Source organism: Trachypithecus francoisi, unplaced genomic scaffold (assembly GCF_009764315.1).
Source record: "Trachypithecus francoisi isolate TF-2019V2 unplaced genomic scaffold, Tfra_2.0 Lachesis_group16, whole genome shotgun sequence".
Taxonomy (NCBI): domain Eukaryota; kingdom Metazoa; phylum Chordata; class Mammalia; order Primates; family Cercopithecidae; genus Trachypithecus; species Trachypithecus francoisi.
In genome coordinates, this window is record NW_022681461.1 from 74,274,886 (window position 1) to 74,291,930 (window position 17,045).

The window sequence follows — 17,045 nt, forward strand, 5'->3', positions numbered from 1 at the left end:
TTGGTTTTGAAAAATTGTCTTTATCATCTTAGTAATTTCTTTCTACTCTCATTTCACTAATCCACTTAGTTTTTATTCAGAACAGCTATTTTTTAAATTTCTTTTCTTTTTTTTTTTTTTTTTTGAGACAGGGTCTCTCGCTCTGTTGCCAGGCTGGAGTGCAGTGGCATGATCTTGGCTCACAGCAACCTCTGCCTCCCAGGTTCAAGTGATTCTCCTGCCCCAGACTCCCGAGTACCTGGGACTACAGGGGCGCACCACCATGCCCAGCTGATTTTTGAATTTCAATAGAAACGGGGTTTCACCATGTTGGCCAGGATGGTCTCAATCTCTTGACCTCGTGATCTACCTGCCTCGGCCTCCCAAAGTGCTGGGATTACAGGCGTGAGCCACCGCGCCCGGCCCAGAACAGCAATTGAATTCTATCAAATGACTTTTTGGCATAGGTTCCCTTCTTTAAGTGATTCAAGTAGTGAATTACATTGATAGATTTCCTTATGTTAAAGTAGTTTTATCCGGCTGTATTTTCTCTTACTATAACTACTGAATTTTATCTGTTTATATCTAGGATATTTGCATCTATATTCATCTATAAGTGAGATGCTTATAGTTTTATTGTGCTATCTTATCAAACGTTTCTGAAACGGGAAGTGGAATCAAAAGAGAATTTTATTTTTCAATGGGGATTTTTAAAAATGCTATTGTTGTTAAGACAGAATGGAACATGCTAAATGGTGATAGAAAGGGTCCACTGGAGGCCAGGTGCAGTGGTTCACGCCTATAATCCCAGAACTTGGGAGGCTGAGGTGGGTGGATCGCTTAAGCTCAGGAGTTCAAGACCAACTTGGGAAAATGGCGAAATCCCATCTCTACAAAAAATACAAAAATGAGTCAGGTGTGATGGTTCACGCCTGTAGTCTCAGCTACTTGGGGGGCAGACGTGGGAAGAACACTGAACCTAGGAGATTGAGGCCGCATTGAGCTGAGATAGTGCCACTGCACTCCAGCCTGGGTGACAAAGTGAGACCCTGTCTCAAAAAAAAAAAAAAGAAAAGAAAGAAAGCATCCAGCAGAGAACTTGAAGATGAAGGAGACAGGATCACTGGTAGAGGGAAATTTCAGCGAAGGTGAAACAGATGCAGAGAACACATAGGTTATAAAAGGGATGCCTGAATTATGACTGAATGGAAGGGATTCCAATCACTAGACCTAGGAGTTTAGTAGCTAAAAGTTAAGTGAGTTAGTTACCATCTAATGACTTCTATTTTCTCTATTGTAACACTACTTACACTCACAAATATTTCTGTTTATTTATGAGTTTATATATAGCTATTTCAGAGAACAAATGTTGCCATTAATAGAGATATTTTCTTCGTGTTATACAGTTATCTATTTTTTTAGGACATTTGCAAAATTCTACAGACTTAAAAACAAGAATTTCACTCTCTCATTTCCAGCACTCAATCTCACAGGCAAACAGAAATCCAAGAGTCCTTAATACAAAATCAGACACAAAATATTGCTGTCATAGAAAAATGATTAATTAAGCAGAAATTTTATTTCCAAGCTCTTCAAAGACTGTTACAGACATGAATAATGTATCCTTCTAAAAAAGTGTCCCAAATTAAATCAAAGGCACATCATCAAAGTAAAACACTTGTGACGTTAAGAATTATTTTAGGTTGTAATATTTTCATGTTAGTTTGTAACCATTTACAATGTTCTGTGGGTCACATTTTAAACATTTTTAAATATATAAAATTCTGTATTTCTTTGCAGCCACAACTACAAAGTAGAGGAACTTAAGAATACAAAGATCGAATCTGCTTCATTTATATACACGATGGGGCAGCCTAATGCACATCATAACATTAACTTTTCCAAAAAAGTTTGCTAAGAAACTGCTCCTATATTTAGTGTTAAAAATAAAATAATCTTCCCATTTAGAAAAATCAAGACATCAGTCAATTAGTAAAGCCTATTCTTCCTCCCAGCAATTTGTACTTTCTTGTATTTATTTAGGAATTGTGAATTCATGAGAAAAGAACACATTTTTTATGGTATAAATATCTTCCAGGAACAACAGTTTACAAGTTTAAACAAACACAACTATTTTCTTTCTTAAAATGTAAACATCCAGCAAATAAAACATACATGATATTCCAGGTATAGAAATATTAGTAACTCACTGATTAAACAGGTGCATTTTGGTATATTTGGTGGTAAGGTTTTTGTTTGTCTTATGTATAAAAGTACTTGTACAAAAAAACAGGCTATTACTATTTAAAACTCTATTCCTTCACCCAGTTTCCTCACTCAAGTAGAAACTCATGAATTTCTGTGATTTTCGCTATAGGACCAGGCCACAGGAAAGGGCTAAAACATCTCTAATCAGAGTTAGGGAAAAGTGTTTTCTTGAGACTTGAAGGCAGTCATTCGTCACTCCGTGCTTGAAGGTATTCCTCAGCGAACTTCTCTCCTACTGGAAAAAGAGTTTGTTTGGTTTTCACTTTAGGAAGATTTTTTATAAAATTACCTAGTCATCATTTCATAGGGTACTTTAGTATTCAAGAAATAGAAAGCAACAGGTGAGCGAAGCGCGGTGGCTCACGCCTGTAATCCCAACACTTTGGGAGGCCAAGGCGGGCGGATTACCTGATGTCGGGAGTTCAAGACCAGCCTGACTAACATGAAGAAACCCCATCTTTACTAAAAATACAAAAAAATTAGCCAGGCATGGTGGCGGGCACCTGTAATCCCAGCTACTAGGGAGACTGAGGCAGGGGAATCGCTTGAACCCAGGAGGCAGAGGTTGTGGTTAGCTGAGATTGCACCATTGTACTGCAGCCTGGGCAATGAGAGCAAAACTCCATCTTAAACAACAACAAAAAAAGAAAGTAACAGGTGAATACAAAAGACATATAAACCATACCACTGAATGAGCAGCACCCATGAAAGTGCTTTGCAAAGCTGGGTGCAGTGGCTCACAACTGCAATCCCAGCACTTTGGGAGGCCGAGATGGGCAGGTCACTTCACTTGAGGTCAGGAGAACAGCCTGAGCAATACGGTGAAACCTCATCTCTGCTAAAAATACAAAACTTAGCCAGGCATGGTGCTGTGTACCTGCAGTCACAGCTACTCAGGAGGCTGAGGCAGGAGATCTGTTTGAATCTGGTAGGTGGAGGTTGCAGTAAGCCAGGATCATGCGACTGCACTCCAGCATGGGTGACAGAGCGAGACTCCATCTCAATTTTTAAAAGGGAAGGAAGGAAGGGAAGGAAGGGAAGGAAGGGAAGGAAGGGAAGAAAGGGAAGGAAGGGAAGGAAGGGAAGGAAGGAAAGGAAGGAAGGAAAGGGCTTTGTAAAAAGAAAAATGCTATGCCAACATAAGACTATTATCTTAACACCATAAATATGAACTTTTTCCATTAAAAAGTACAATAGGATTTGATAGAGTGCTTCCTTCTTTTAAATGTGAACAATTTCCTTTTGCTACTTGTTAAGAAGGAGCTAAGATAATTACTTACTGTATAAACACCCCTTAGAATACATCATTTGAAATATGTTGGTCTCAAAAGACTCTAATAATTCATGCCCTTGTCATCTTAAAAAAACATTGTGTCACGCCTGTAATCCCAGCACTTTGCGAGGCCAAGGCGGGCAGATCATGAGGTCAGGAGTTTGAGACCAGTCAGTTCGAGACCAGCCCAGTCAACATCGTGAAACCCCGTTTCTACTAAAAATACAAAACAAATTTGACAGGCGTGGTGGCATGTGCCTGTAATCCCAGTTACTAGGGTGGCTGAGGCAGGAGAATTGCTTCAACCTGGGAGACGGAGGATGCAGTGAGCCAAGATTGTGCCACTGCACTCCAGCCTGGGCGACAGAGCTCAGTGGTGACCGGGGAAACACATTGTGAAAATGACCCCAACACAAAGTATTCAAACCCATGAAATTTCTAATATGCTACCCGAGAGGTGTTTTCATTTATCAATTTTTAAAGCTCTTTTAACCCCACTCACACTTTTTCCCAGTAGCTACATTTCTTCCTCCATTAAAACATAAAGATATACTCTGAAAACCATTAGGACAGAAATCACAGCAGGTGGTAGGCACACATCTCCCACTCTGGGGAGTCCTTAGTCCCAAGAGTAGCAGATCCCAACCCTGGGATACTATAAGGACAGAGAGGGTGGGCTTAAGGTCAAGAAATTACTGGCCGGGAGTGGTGGCTCACACCTGTAATCCCAGCACTTTAGGAGGCTGAGGCGGGTGGATCATCTGAGGTCAGGAGTTCGAGACCAGCCTGACCAATATGGTGAAATCCCATCTCTACTAAAAATACAAACATTAGCCGGGCGTAGTGGCATGCACCTGTAGTCCCAGCTACTCAGGAGGCTGAGACAAGAGAATTGCTTGAACCTGGGAGGTGGAGGTTGCAGTGAGCCAAGATCATGCCACTGTACTCCAGCCTGGGTGACTGAGCGAGACTGTCTCAAAAAAAAAAAAAAAAAAGAAAGAAAGAAAGAAAGAAAAGAAATTACTACCAGCCAACTCAATTAAAGAGCTCAAGTACAGAAGGATATTGGCATCTCATGACTTAGTGCCAAAGAGACTTCAGACTGTCCTAATTAGATGTATTCTACAGGCAAAGTAACTATACACTAGAATCACCCTTCAGGGAAAGTTGTGCACTTTGCTGGCTGTTATTTTAATTCCCCCAAGAACTGTAGACATTCAAAACTCAGTTGCTCAAGTCCTTTGGGAAGCCCTGTGATAATGCTATGGACCCAAGACATAATGGTGTATCATTACTCACGAGTCTTCAGAGTAAAGCACAGGATCTGGGCTCCCGGAAGGGGTTACTTCCGGCTGGAACACCCACCAGCAGGGCATCCTTGCAGGCATTCTGTATACAGTACTGTTGAAGCTCTGCAGCTGCCTGAGAGACCTGAAAGAAAGGGACAGCAACATGACACACTGCTCACGGCCAAGCCATCCGGCAGTCAAGGATATTCTGCAAATGATCATCCAACTTGGTAAATATCAACTTTTTGTGACCTCCAAAAGTCTCTTTCTGCTGAACGTTCTAATAGTTGAATTACAAAGAGGAAAGGTTACAATTTCCATAAACTTCAATTTAGATATTTTTTGGTTTAGTTGCTTATTCAACACAGGCAAGAAAAAGCTGTATCTTTGATCCATTTAGAAATCTAGTTTTGAGACTGAATGGATAAAGAAATAGCTCATTCTAGCATTCCCTTTACAAATTTTCACTTATATAAAACATGCATTGATATATCCAAGTTTGCCAAATGAGCAAATTGTCTTAATGTTTACAAGTCTGAAGGCTTATTCAGTCTGTTCCAAACAAGTGATAAAGTTCTTCTGCCTTGCTTTTGAGGCATTATAGCTTATTATTTAGGAGTATAGCCTCTGGAACCACACTGCGTGGACTCAAATTCAGCTCTGTCACTACCTAGATAACCTTGGGCAAGTTACTCAACATCTCAGTAGCTGTTTTCTCATCTGTGAAATGATTAGAAATAGTAACCCACCTCTCTGGGTTGCTGTAACAATTAAGTGAGTTCACACATATAAAGCCATTAGAATAGCGCTAACATATAGCAATACATTTGTGGTAGTCTGCAAACGTGATCACAATAGTTTGCAGCTCCTTCCACCAACAGGTAGAGTCTATTGACCCACCCCTTGAATCTGGGCTGACTGCAGCCAGGTGCAGTGGCTCACACCTGTAATCCCAGCACTTTAAGAGGCCGAGAGGTGGTGGATCATGAGGTCAGGAGTTCGAGACCAGCCTGACCAACATAGTGAAACTCCGTTTCCACCAAAAAAAAAAAAAAAAAAAAATACAAAAATTAGCCAGGTGTGGTGGCGCGCATCTGTAGTCCCAGCTACTCAGGAGGCTGAGGCAGGAGAATTGCTTGAACCCAGGAGGTGGAGGTTTCAGTGAGCCAAGATCGTGCCCTTGCACTCCAGCCTGGGCGACAAGAGCAAAACTCCGTCTCAAAAAAAAAACAAAAAAAGGAAAAGAATCTGGGCTGACTTTGACCAGTAGAATGTGGTAGAATAAAGGGCAAGTTCCAGGGTAGTCCTCAAGAGTCTCTGCACCTACCTCTCTTGGTGCAGGTGGAATGGTAAGACAACTATCTGAACCAGCCCAAGATAGCCTCCTGGAGATCTTGTGGAGGAGAACCGGTAAGCTAGAACCAGCACCTGCCTATCAACCTGCAGACATGCGAGTGACGCCATTCTAAATCACCCAGACACCAGCCAACACCAGCCAACACTCTATCTGATTGCAGATGCATGGGAGAGTCCAGAAGATTGCAGAACTGTACACCTGAACCTAGCTCAAATTGTCCATCTAAGAACTGTGAGTATAAATGTTTTAAGTCACTAAATTTTGGGGTGGTCTGTTAGGCAGCAAAAACTGATACAATATTATTATCCCTTTTCTTATCTTCCATTTGATGCGTAATTCTACTTGGAGGTTTTCCTCATTGTACTTTTTTTTTTTTTTTTTTTTGCATTAAAAGGTGTTTTGGGCCGGGCGCATGGCTCACGCCTGTAATCCCAACACTTTGGGAGGCTGAGGCGGGCAGATCATGAGGTCAGGAGATCGATACCATCCTGGCTAACACGGTGAAATCCCGTCTCTACTAAAAAAATATAAAAAATTAGCTGGGCGTGGTGGTGGGCACCTGTAGTCCCAGTTACTCGGGAGGCTGAGGCAGGAGAATGGTGTGAACCCAGGAGGCAGAGCTTGCAGTGAGCCAAGACAGGGCCACTGTACTCCAGCCTGGGCGACAGAGCAAGACTCCGTCTCAAAAAAAAAAAAAAAAGGTCTTTTCAATAAAATTCACCATATTGTACAAAAATGGTTCCGATTGCTGTTCAGGTATTACTACTACTTTGTGTTAATTTTCCAAGCCTCCAAATAACTGGAAAATTAACTGTTTATGCTACAATTGCTACCAAGTTTCTGGACAGCTCTAGGAATTTTGGTTGCATTAATGTAATGACAGTTTACTCTGTATTATATAAATATAGAACCATAATATAATATTACAGGGCTAATGCTGAAGTTTGCTTTTTCTCTCAATAGAAGCTCCGACATTTTCATGTTAATTATAATTGGAATTAATGGTTATATATACCAGTTATTAATTCAAAAGAAATCAAGAATCAATTACGCTCAGGCTTATGATCTTTGCATTGGGGTAACAGGTCAACTCCACACATGGTAGGTGGAAGGACACTGTCTTCCAGGACTCCTGGAGAAATGAGACAAACTGAACTCTAGTCTCAAGAACATGGTCAAAAAGTTAAGGTAAGGGGATATGTAGAGAAAGTAAGAGAAGAGTAAACGTGGTCAGCATCTCTCTAACACTAGCAAGGGAGAGAGGCTCTGGGCTGGGAGACTATAAGCCCAAATACTTGCAAGCTGTCCCCTGCCACTGGAGGTGGGATAACCTCCACCCAGGTTACCTGACTTTCCTTGGTTTGAGCCCATGTTTACCCAGCAACTTCTGAGAGGCTCTTCTAAAGGAGGAGTTCTTAGAAGGATACCAAACATTCCTATAGCCAGGAAGGGATGTCCTCTATTCTATGCTAGAAGATCGGTCCTGGTTTATTTTCCAGATAGCAAGTCTGTCAAAGAGAAGACACCTCCAGGCCGGGCGCGGTGGCTCAAGCCTGTAATCCCAGCACTTTGGGAGGCCGAGACGGGCGGATCACGAGGTCAGGAGATCGAGACCATCCTGGCTAATACGGTGAAACCCTGTCTCTACTTAAAAATACAAAAAACTAGCCGGGCGACGAGGCGGGCGCCTGTAGTCCCAGCTACTCGGGAGGCTGAGGCAGGAGAATGGCGTAAACCCGGGAGGCAGAGCTTGCAGTGAGCTGAGATCCGGCCACTGCACTCCAGCCTGGGTGGCAGAGCAAGACTCCGTCTCAAAAAAAAAAAAAAGAGAAGACACCTCTGGCTATACTGAGTCCTGAAATGAGGTAGACCAGACCCTAGAATGCTGTGATTCTCTAAGGTATTATCTGAGAAAAGTGCAGCCAGGTACTGCAGATCATACTTTCATGAGCGCACCTCTTAAATAGGTTTATTATCCTATTAGTAAATAAGTTTACTGTGAGCTTGGGCAACTCACCTGAGTTATATGGCTCTTGGTTTCATCATCATTTTAAAAATGTAGATAAGAATATCTTTCCCGCCAGGCGCCATGGCTCATGCCTGTAATCCCAGCACTTCGGGAGCTTGAGGAGGGAGGATCACCTGAGGTCAGGAGATCAAGACCAGCCTGGCCAACATGGTGAAACTCCGTCTGTACTAAAAAAAAAAAAAAAAAAAAAATATATATATATATATATATATATATAAAAATTAGCCAATTAGCAGACATGGTGGCGGCTGCCTGTAATCCCAGCTACTTGGGAGGCTGAGGCAGGAGAATCGCTTGAACCTGGGAGGCAGAGGTTGCAGTGAGCTGAGACCATGCCACTGCACTCCAACCTGGGCAACAAGAGCGAAACTCCATCTCAAAAAAAAAAAAAAAAGAATGTATTTCGTCTTTCTTAGCCACTTGGTGGGTAGGCAGGCATCTGACTGGCTCACAGTTTTCCTTTCCACCTCAGGTCCCCACACTGTCTTTGTGAATTTCCAACAACCCTGCTTTCAGTTCCCTGACTTCCTCCCCTCAAACAGCCTTCTCCTCAGTGCTAACAGATACAGTTACAACACCTGTAACTGCTCTACTTCTGAAATTTTACACTCCAGTATCCTACTCTGTGATCACAATCTCTCCTTCCCATCCAGGGTGCTGCCTCCTTTATTCTTCCTTTATTCTGCTCTGACCTCACCGAGATCACCAGGCATCACTTCCTCCCCTTCTATCTCACCTATCACCAGGAGGCTGGCTCCATTCCTTCTCTAGCCATCTAGGCTCAGCCTCTTTCTGGCCAGACCTTCACACACCTTGCCCTCCCGCCCCACCTCCAACCTTTCCGGCATACCTGCCCTGCTAACTCACTCCTCTTTCAACTACCGTTCACCTTCAGCACTCACATTCCAGGATGGTCAAAGATTGCTGCAGGAAAAAAAAAATCACAAATATGACCAGCAGTCTCCCTTCTCACAGCAGCTGGGCCTTCAGAGTCACAGCGCATCTACGTGCCTGCTCAGGGGCCACTCCCTTAGTACCCTTTCCTCTGCCTTAGAAGAAAACGTGGCCTCCTATTTCACAAAGAAAAGTGTCACCATGTAAGTTTAGCCCACATCTAGAAACTTATCTTTACACACATCCTTACCTTCTTTCTTCCTGTCTCAGAAGCTGTGCCACCAATCCCCCCGCCCCTGCCCCCAAAGTAGCCCTGTCTCCTCTACCAGCAATTGGCTTCCATTTGTTTCTTCCCTGGAACCTAAAAATATAATTTGTTCCTTCTTCTCAACCCTAAAACATGGCTTTTCATTTCCTAAGTTTAAAAAACACGTTATTTCCTCTTTAAAACTAGATTTCTTCAAAAAGAAAAAAGTCTGCCTACCCTAACACAGTCCAGATTCTGCTTTTACTAACACATAAGTCACCAAGACCTCTGCATTCCACAGCCCTCTCTCCCTTTACCCTGTTTATAATATTCACTCCACTTAGCATGTGAAGCGATGCTATGTATCCGTTAAGTTGCTGTTTACCTTCCCCTCCAGAACCACCCTATTCCCTGTAGCAGCGCCAGGCACACAGCAAAGGTGCCACTGAGGCACAGGGACTATCACGGGTGTGTTCCTTCCTATAGACCTTCTGCAAATAATGCTGCACTCGTTGCTAAACACGGCTCTACAGCAGACGCCTTTTAGCCAACTGACTAAACGCTGGACATGACTGAGCCCGCGGTTCTTGGAAATCCCTCCTTCCTTGCTGGGAAACCTTGCTGTCCCTTACTTCCTCTTCTCTCGGCCACCGGCCATCGGTGTGCCTGGTCCCCGGGTCCCAGTCTCTGAGCCCTGCTCTTCATAGAAGAGGCTTTTTCGCCCCCATGCGCTTGAATGACCTCTTTCAGCCCTGGGCGCTGAGCTTCAGGCCATGAGGACAAATACCTCCAGGATGACTCCCCGGAGTCCCCAGGTCCGCAGCCGAACTCATCACTTCCCCAAACCCGCTCCCGCTCCTCTCTACCTCGGCGGGTGGCAGCGCCGTCCACCCCGTCACGACGACAGAAACCCGAGCATCCTGGCTCTCCTCCCTCTCGCTCTCATCCTACCAATCCATCACTAATTCGCGGCCCTGCGCTGGCCTCCCCAGCCCTGGTCCAATCCTCCCGGCCCGCGCGTCGCCGGCATCCCGGGAGCCCTCCGAGGAACTGACCACGGCCACCTTCTGGAGTGGGCGCGCCCCCAGGGACCCGGTCCGGGCCACGACCGAGGGGCCCCCCACGCGCGGCCTCCTCCCGTCGGGCCCGGGCCCCCGACTTGCCCCGAGCGCTCCCTTACCGCGGGCCCCGCCGCCCCCCGCGCGCCCCGCCGAGGCCTCGCCGGCGCCCCCGCGTCCCCCCGCTGGCGCCCGGCCCTGGCTGCCGGCCTCCTCTCCTCACGCCCCGCGGGCAGAAGGACCGGAGCATGGGTCCCAGGGCCCGCACCTTGATCCTCTCCACGCCAGCCTCCAACTTGAGCTGCTCCACCAGGCGCTGCAGGGCGCTCGCGCTAGCTCCGGAGGACATGGCGGCGGCGCTGGGCTCCGAGGGCTGCTGGGCCCGGCCGGGCGGGGAGGAGCCGCCAGCCCCGAGCGCGGGCGCCACCCCGGGGCGGGGAAGCAGCTGCGCCCGCCCCGCCGCCCCAGCCCACCCGGCGCCGAGCGGCTTGCCAGAGACAGCGGGGACCCCAGCGGGCTGGCAGTGCTCTCCGCTCCTCAGCGCTCGAAACCTGGGTGGCACCTGCAGCTGGGCCTGGAACCGAGGCGGGGACCCGCCGAGCGGGGCGTCCTCCCGCGAAGCTGGAGCCCCTAGGATGTGCAGGAATCGCGAGGGCGTGGGACGCGAAGATGGAGTGGGCGACAGCAAACACGCACCCCTGAGAAATGAGAACTGGAGCCAAGGTATGACATGAGTTGGGGAGATAAGGGGCCTTGCCAGACAGTATCCCCGGGGAACCAAGGATAGTTCATAGGATTTTCATGAGGCTGCAACAGGTTTCTAAATGAGCCTGTTACTGTTTCATGGAGATCCTGCCAGTTGATTTGGTGGAGTGAGTATGGTAAAATGGATAAAATCCCAGACCCTGACGTCTTTGTGAAACATACAGAATAAAATTAAATTCAGCGTCTCTCACTCTCATCTCACCATTTAACTGTCATCATTGTTTCTACTCTGCTGCCTTTTTTTTTTTTTTTTTTGAGACAAGGTCTTGCTCTGTTACCCAGGGTGGAGTGCAGTGGCGTGATCACAGCTCCCTGTAGCCTCCACCTCCTGGGCTCAGGTGATCCTCCTGCCTCAGCCTCCTGAGTATCTGGGACTACAGACACACGCCACCACGCCCGGCTAATTTTTGTATTTTTAGTAGAGACGGGGTTTCACCATGTTGGCCAGGCTGGTTTTGAACTCCTGGGCTCAGGTGATCCACCCACCTCAGCCTCCCAAAGTGCTGGCATTATAGGCCTACTGCATTTTTAAATAAGTGTTTTACAAAACTGGGATCATTACTATATTTAACATTTTTGTGTTGCTTTTTTCCATATCATGAATATGTCATTATTCTTGTGCATCATTGTATTTGTCAGAACTCACTTAAACTGAACAACGAAAAAGGTAATATATTGGCTTGTGTAACTGAAAAGTCCAGGGACTTTAAACTAGTGAATTCAATTACCCAGATAATAATTTTGGGGCTCTCATGCTCCATGTTTTCACTCTGCTTTTTCTGAGATTAGCCTCATTTTCCTTGGTGGTGGATTGACTTCTCTAGTGGTATGAAGGAAGGCGCCACACTTTCACTGTCCGCATCTAGCAAACCCAGGAACAAGAGTACCTCTTTCTAATCGTTCCAGCAAACATCCCCACAATGAACCTCACTGACTGGTATTGAGTCTTGGCCCCACCCCTGGCCCAATTACTATTTGAAGGCAAGGATATGTGGCACTGATGTGCTCAGATTAGCTGTGCCTGGGCCAAAGGGAGACTTGCACATTTGAAAGCCCTCTCTAGTGGCCAGTTTCCTCACCACAAATAAATTAATAAATATTTCAGTAGAGAGATGAAAGTACATGTTGGGAACATTCAACAATCAATTCTTAGATTGATGAATAGGACAGAATAGAATGATTTCATATTTAAAAGATATGGCAAAGAACTCAGTGCAAAGATACACATACTGGATTAGGAAAGGCTCATCATAGATCGTGAGAGCTGGACTTTGGAGATACGGGTCTTGCAGAAGGCTCAGAAGAAAAGGAAGAACATTACAGTATGGAGGAGAGCTGGAGGTGATGCACACACGTAGAGTGAAGAAATTTAAAAATAGAGGAGGCTGTAGTGACTCACAGCAGATACAAAGTTGCTAGGGCCAGAAGTCATAGAAAACCTCACATACACACAAAAGTTTGTGGTAAACAGTGGGATAGCCACAGGGTAAGACATTTTGGGACTATTAATCTGAGATGAACGTGCAAAATGAACTGAAGTTGAGAAGATAAGATGGTTGATGCTGGGGGAGTAGCTGGAATGAGGCCCTGGGTAGGACTGTTAGAGTAGCAATGAGGGGGAACAAATTTAGAAAATGAAATCAGTGGTACTTCATGAAATGCAAAGAAAAGAGGACAAAGGGTTCTGTAGCAGAGAGTGGGCCAGAACTAATGCCAAAACAGAAATTAGGAAACAAGACTTGGCTTGAGATGAGTAAAAAATAATGTGGGGTTTGGTTTAGGAGTAACTAAGTGACTTCCATGGCACTGCTACATGCCTTTAGGCTGTTGACAATGTTTAGCAGCCAAGATGTTAATGTGAAAGATGTCTCCACAGCAGTGACAGCTGAAATAATGAGATTACCTCAAAATCATTAGAAATGAAGGCTTTGGAGTTGCGTTTAATGAAGAGACACACGTCAGCCATGTCATACTGTGTGTTATCAGTCATAAGGTAGCAGGAACAGTCTAGGGATGTGCTGTGTCTGCCTCCTTCATGCCGTACACACCCACTGCCCCGCCCACCTCAGTGTTACTTTGCGCCATTCAAGAGGAATGGTCTGTGATCCATGGATAAGCAGGCTGGGTGCCACTTGGACATGAGGAAGGCTGACCATCTGTGTGATGCTCCAGACTTTCCCCCTCAAAAGACTTCTCATCCACTACTTTTGCATCATGGAACTTCAGAGTTGAAGGGAACCATCAGACAGTGTGGCGCGTCTACAATTTCAGAGGTGAGGAAACAGACTCACTAAGGAAAGTGAAGTGACTTGCCCAGTATCACAAAATGGGAGCAGGGAAAAGAATTTCATTTTAGCTTTCAAGAGAATTCAGGCCAGACGCCGTGGCTCACGCCTGTAATCCCAGCACTTTGGGAGGCCGAGGCGGGGTGGATCACTTGAGGTCAGGAGTTCAAGACCAGTCTGGCCAACATGGTGGGTTTCTACCACGGCCGGCTAATTTAAAATACAAAAATTAGCCGGGCATGGTGGCGCTCCCTGTAGTCCCAGCTACCTGGGAGGCTGAGACACAAGTATTGCTTGAACCTGGAAGGTGGAGGCTGCAGTGAGACCATGCCACTGCACTCCTGCCTAGGCGACAGAACAAGACTCCGTCTCAAACAAACAAAAAGAGAACTCCAGGTTTACCTAGAGGACCAGAGGCCTTTCGCACATGTGCTGTGATTTCCAGGGCTCTGAACAGTGAGGGATAGAGACAGAGTTCCCTTCTTTCCTTCTCACCACAGCTAAAATGCATGGGTCACCAGTATAATATCTTTAAAATTTTGTTACACATTTTTTTCCCTCGGTTAAGCACAAACTTATAAATCTCATTTCCAAGAAACTTTCTAGAAATGTCAATACCCTTGTAATGACAAATGTTTCATTTGTTTCCCTGTTAGGATCTACAGTTCACTCCTCTGACTTGCATTTTATCACCTTTCTACTAACAGTGGATTATTCTTCCAGGAAAGGGGCTGTGAATCACTCTTCTCCATAAAAATAATGACATAATGGGAAGATATTTCTGCCAACGTTATATCAAAATGACAATAATATGTACCATCTATAGTTTGCAAAATGATTAACAGTAGGAAAACACATTAATAACTACATTTAATGTGACACAGTATCATGTACCATACAAATTATTTTACTTCTTTTTGCCTATTACATTATTTTTAGAACCTAGAAATAATGAATCAGGAGCTGAATCACCAGCAGGTTTGTAGATTCAGAACGGCTTTTCTGGAGAGATTTTCACAGGTACTTTTGAGACTTTGGGAGATGGTAGAACTCAGGGCTATTAGATGTCTTTTTGAGCAACCATTCTAAGCATCTGTTTGCTACACTGAAAATGTCACTTCACTAAATGTAGGCCTTAGACTAGCAAGTTGCTGATCATTCTGTCATCTCTGAAGGTTTTTCTTTCTTTCCTGAGGTCATGATCTTGACTGCTCTACCTTGCACATTGGTGGCAACAGGGCAGGCAGCTGCTTTTTAAAATACCCATTCCAACCCTAAGGAGCATCACTTCTTCACTCTAGCACTGTGCCTTGCACAAGGTAAGGGATTAAAATATGTATTAAAAGAATAAACAATGGGTTTGTAATCATTACAAAACACTCTCCTGTTACCATGGATTTTTTTTTTAACAAATGGGACTCTTTGTTATTCCCTCTGAAGGTGAAATAACTCACATTTCCTGATCACTTAATATATGCCAGGCATTTTCCCCTCGTTATCTTCTAAGAACTCTCTGAAATAGTATCTTTACACGAAAGAAAACAAGGCTCAGAGGTTAAAGTAACCTGCCCAGTCAACTTTGGTCTATCTGGTTATAAAGTCAGTCATTCCACTATGTCCTGCTTCTTGAGGTTATAAAGGAAAGACTGTCACATGACAGGAAGTTTCTCCATCCCCGAATGAAACCAGGAAGGAGGAATCTGTGACACTGATCTGAGACCACATGATCCATTCCATACACAATTGTCAAGGATATCCTAAATCCTTTAAGAATTAAGAAGCTAAGGCCAGGCCCTGTAGCTCATGCCTATAATCCCAGCACTTTGAAAGGAGGATCCCTTGAGCTCAGGAGTTCCAGATCAGCTTGAACAACATAGTAAGCCCCCTGACTAAAAAAATAAAAAATAAAAAATAAAAAAATTAACCAGCCAGTGGCATGAGCCCCTGTAGTCCCAACTACTCAGGAGGCTGAGGTGGGAGGCTCATGCGAGCCCAGGAGGTCAAGGCTGTGGTGAGCCATGATCAAGTCACTGCACTCGGCCTGGGCAAGAGATGCTGTCTCCAAAAAAAAAGCTGAAGTATGTACAACTATCATATATCAATTAAAAAAGAATTAAGAGGCTAAGAGGCTAAAGTTTACAACTAATTATGTAGGTTTTTACTGAAATAATTTATGAAGTAAATTTAATTTGTTTATTAGGTTCTAGATTTGGCCTTTGCCAATATTTAAATGTGAACCACATCACGTTTTATAAATGACATTTAATTATAATTCATCCATACACAACTGGTTTGTATCAATACCAACATTTATCTATTTGCTTCAAGTGTATAATTCTAAGTCAAAAGAGACCAGGTTTGATTTAATGTTTTAAAGTAGCTAGATTCCATTTATACTATCTAATAAAAGCCACTTCTAATTTCCACATTATTTTCAGTTTGTGGCCAGCAGTCTGGTTCACACTAGCTGAGTGATACCCTAGCAATTGGCCTCCACTCAAGAAAAATATCTCCTAGGTTTGGGTATTAAAAGTTTACTACTGGCTGGGCGTGGTGGCTCATGCCTGTAATCCCAGCACTTGGGGAAGCCGAGGCGTGTGGATTACGAGGTCAAGAGATCGAGACCATCCTGGCCAACATGGTGAAACCCTATCTCTACTAAAAATATAAAAAATTAGCAGGGCATGGTGGAGGGCACCTGTAGTCGCAGCTACTCAGCAGGCTGAGGCAGGAGAATCACTTGAACCCAGGAGGCAGAGGTTGCAGAGTCGAAATCCTATCACTGCACTCCAGCCTGGTGACAGAGTGAGACAGTCTAAAAAAAAAAAGTTTACTACTGGGTCAGATGCAGTGGCTCACGCCTGTAATTCCAGCACTTTGGGAGGCTGAGGCGGGTAGATCACCTGAGGTCAGGAGTTCGAGACCAGCCTGGTCAACATGGTGAAACTGTCTCTACCAAAAATACAAAAAATTAGCCAGGCATGGTGGCAGGCACCTGTAATCCCAACTACTTGGGAGGCTGAGGCAGGAAAATTGCTTGAACCCAGGAGGCAGAGGTAGCAGTGAGCCAAGATCATGCCACTGTACGCCAGCCTGGTGACACAGCAAGGTTGCGTCTTGATAAAAAAAAAAAAAAATTAAAAAAATTAAAAAAATAAAAAGTTTACTACTAGGCCAGGCGCGGTGGCTCACGCCTGTAATTCCAGCACTTTGGAAGGCTGAGGCGGGCGGATCACCTGAGGTCAGAAGTTCGAGACTAGCCTGATCAACATGATGAAACCTGACTCTACTAAAAATTCAAGCTAGCTGGGCATGGTGGTGGGCACCTGTAATCCCAACTACTTGGGAGGCTAAGGCAGGGAATCACTTGAACCCGGGAGGCAGAGGTTGCAGCGAGCCGAGATGGCGCCATTGTACTCCAGCCTGGGCGACAGGGCGTGACTCGATCTCAAAAAAAAAAAAAGAAAAACAAAAACAAAAAAACAAAAACCCCTCAAAGTAATGAATTAAGATTTTCTAAACATAAATAGTACTAAATAGTAATTAATTCTCTAAACAGAACCATTCTTTCATGTGACATTTAAAAAACTTAAAAATTTTT

At 44.7% G+C, this 17,045-nt stretch overlaps 1 protein-coding gene across 2 annotated transcripts; it reads right to left on the reverse strand.

Annotated features, from left to right (window-relative positions):
- Nucleotides 1–1,523: 1,523 nt before the first annotated feature.
- On the reverse strand, nt 1,524–11,037 carry GNG10 (G protein subunit gamma 10). 2 transcript variants are annotated; one of them, XM_033237825.1, is made up of 3 exons: nt 10,663–11,037; nt 4,820–4,951; nt 1,524–2,482 (listed from the first exon to the last, which is right to left on the reverse strand). In XM_033237825.1, exons 1-2 carry the CDS (start codon nt 10,741–10,743, stop codon nt 4,826–4,828), a joined length of 207 nt encoding a protein of 68 aa, XP_033093716.1. In that variant the 5' UTR covers nt 10,744–11,037; the 3' UTR covers nt 1,524–2,482; nt 4,820–4,825. The 2 variants fall into 2 exon arrangements, with proteins under 2 accessions (XP_033093716.1, XP_033093715.1); XM_033237824.1 differs by having other exon boundaries at nt 1,524–2,479; nt 10,663–11,036.
- Between the last annotated feature and the right edge of the window lie 6,008 nt (nt 11,038–17,045).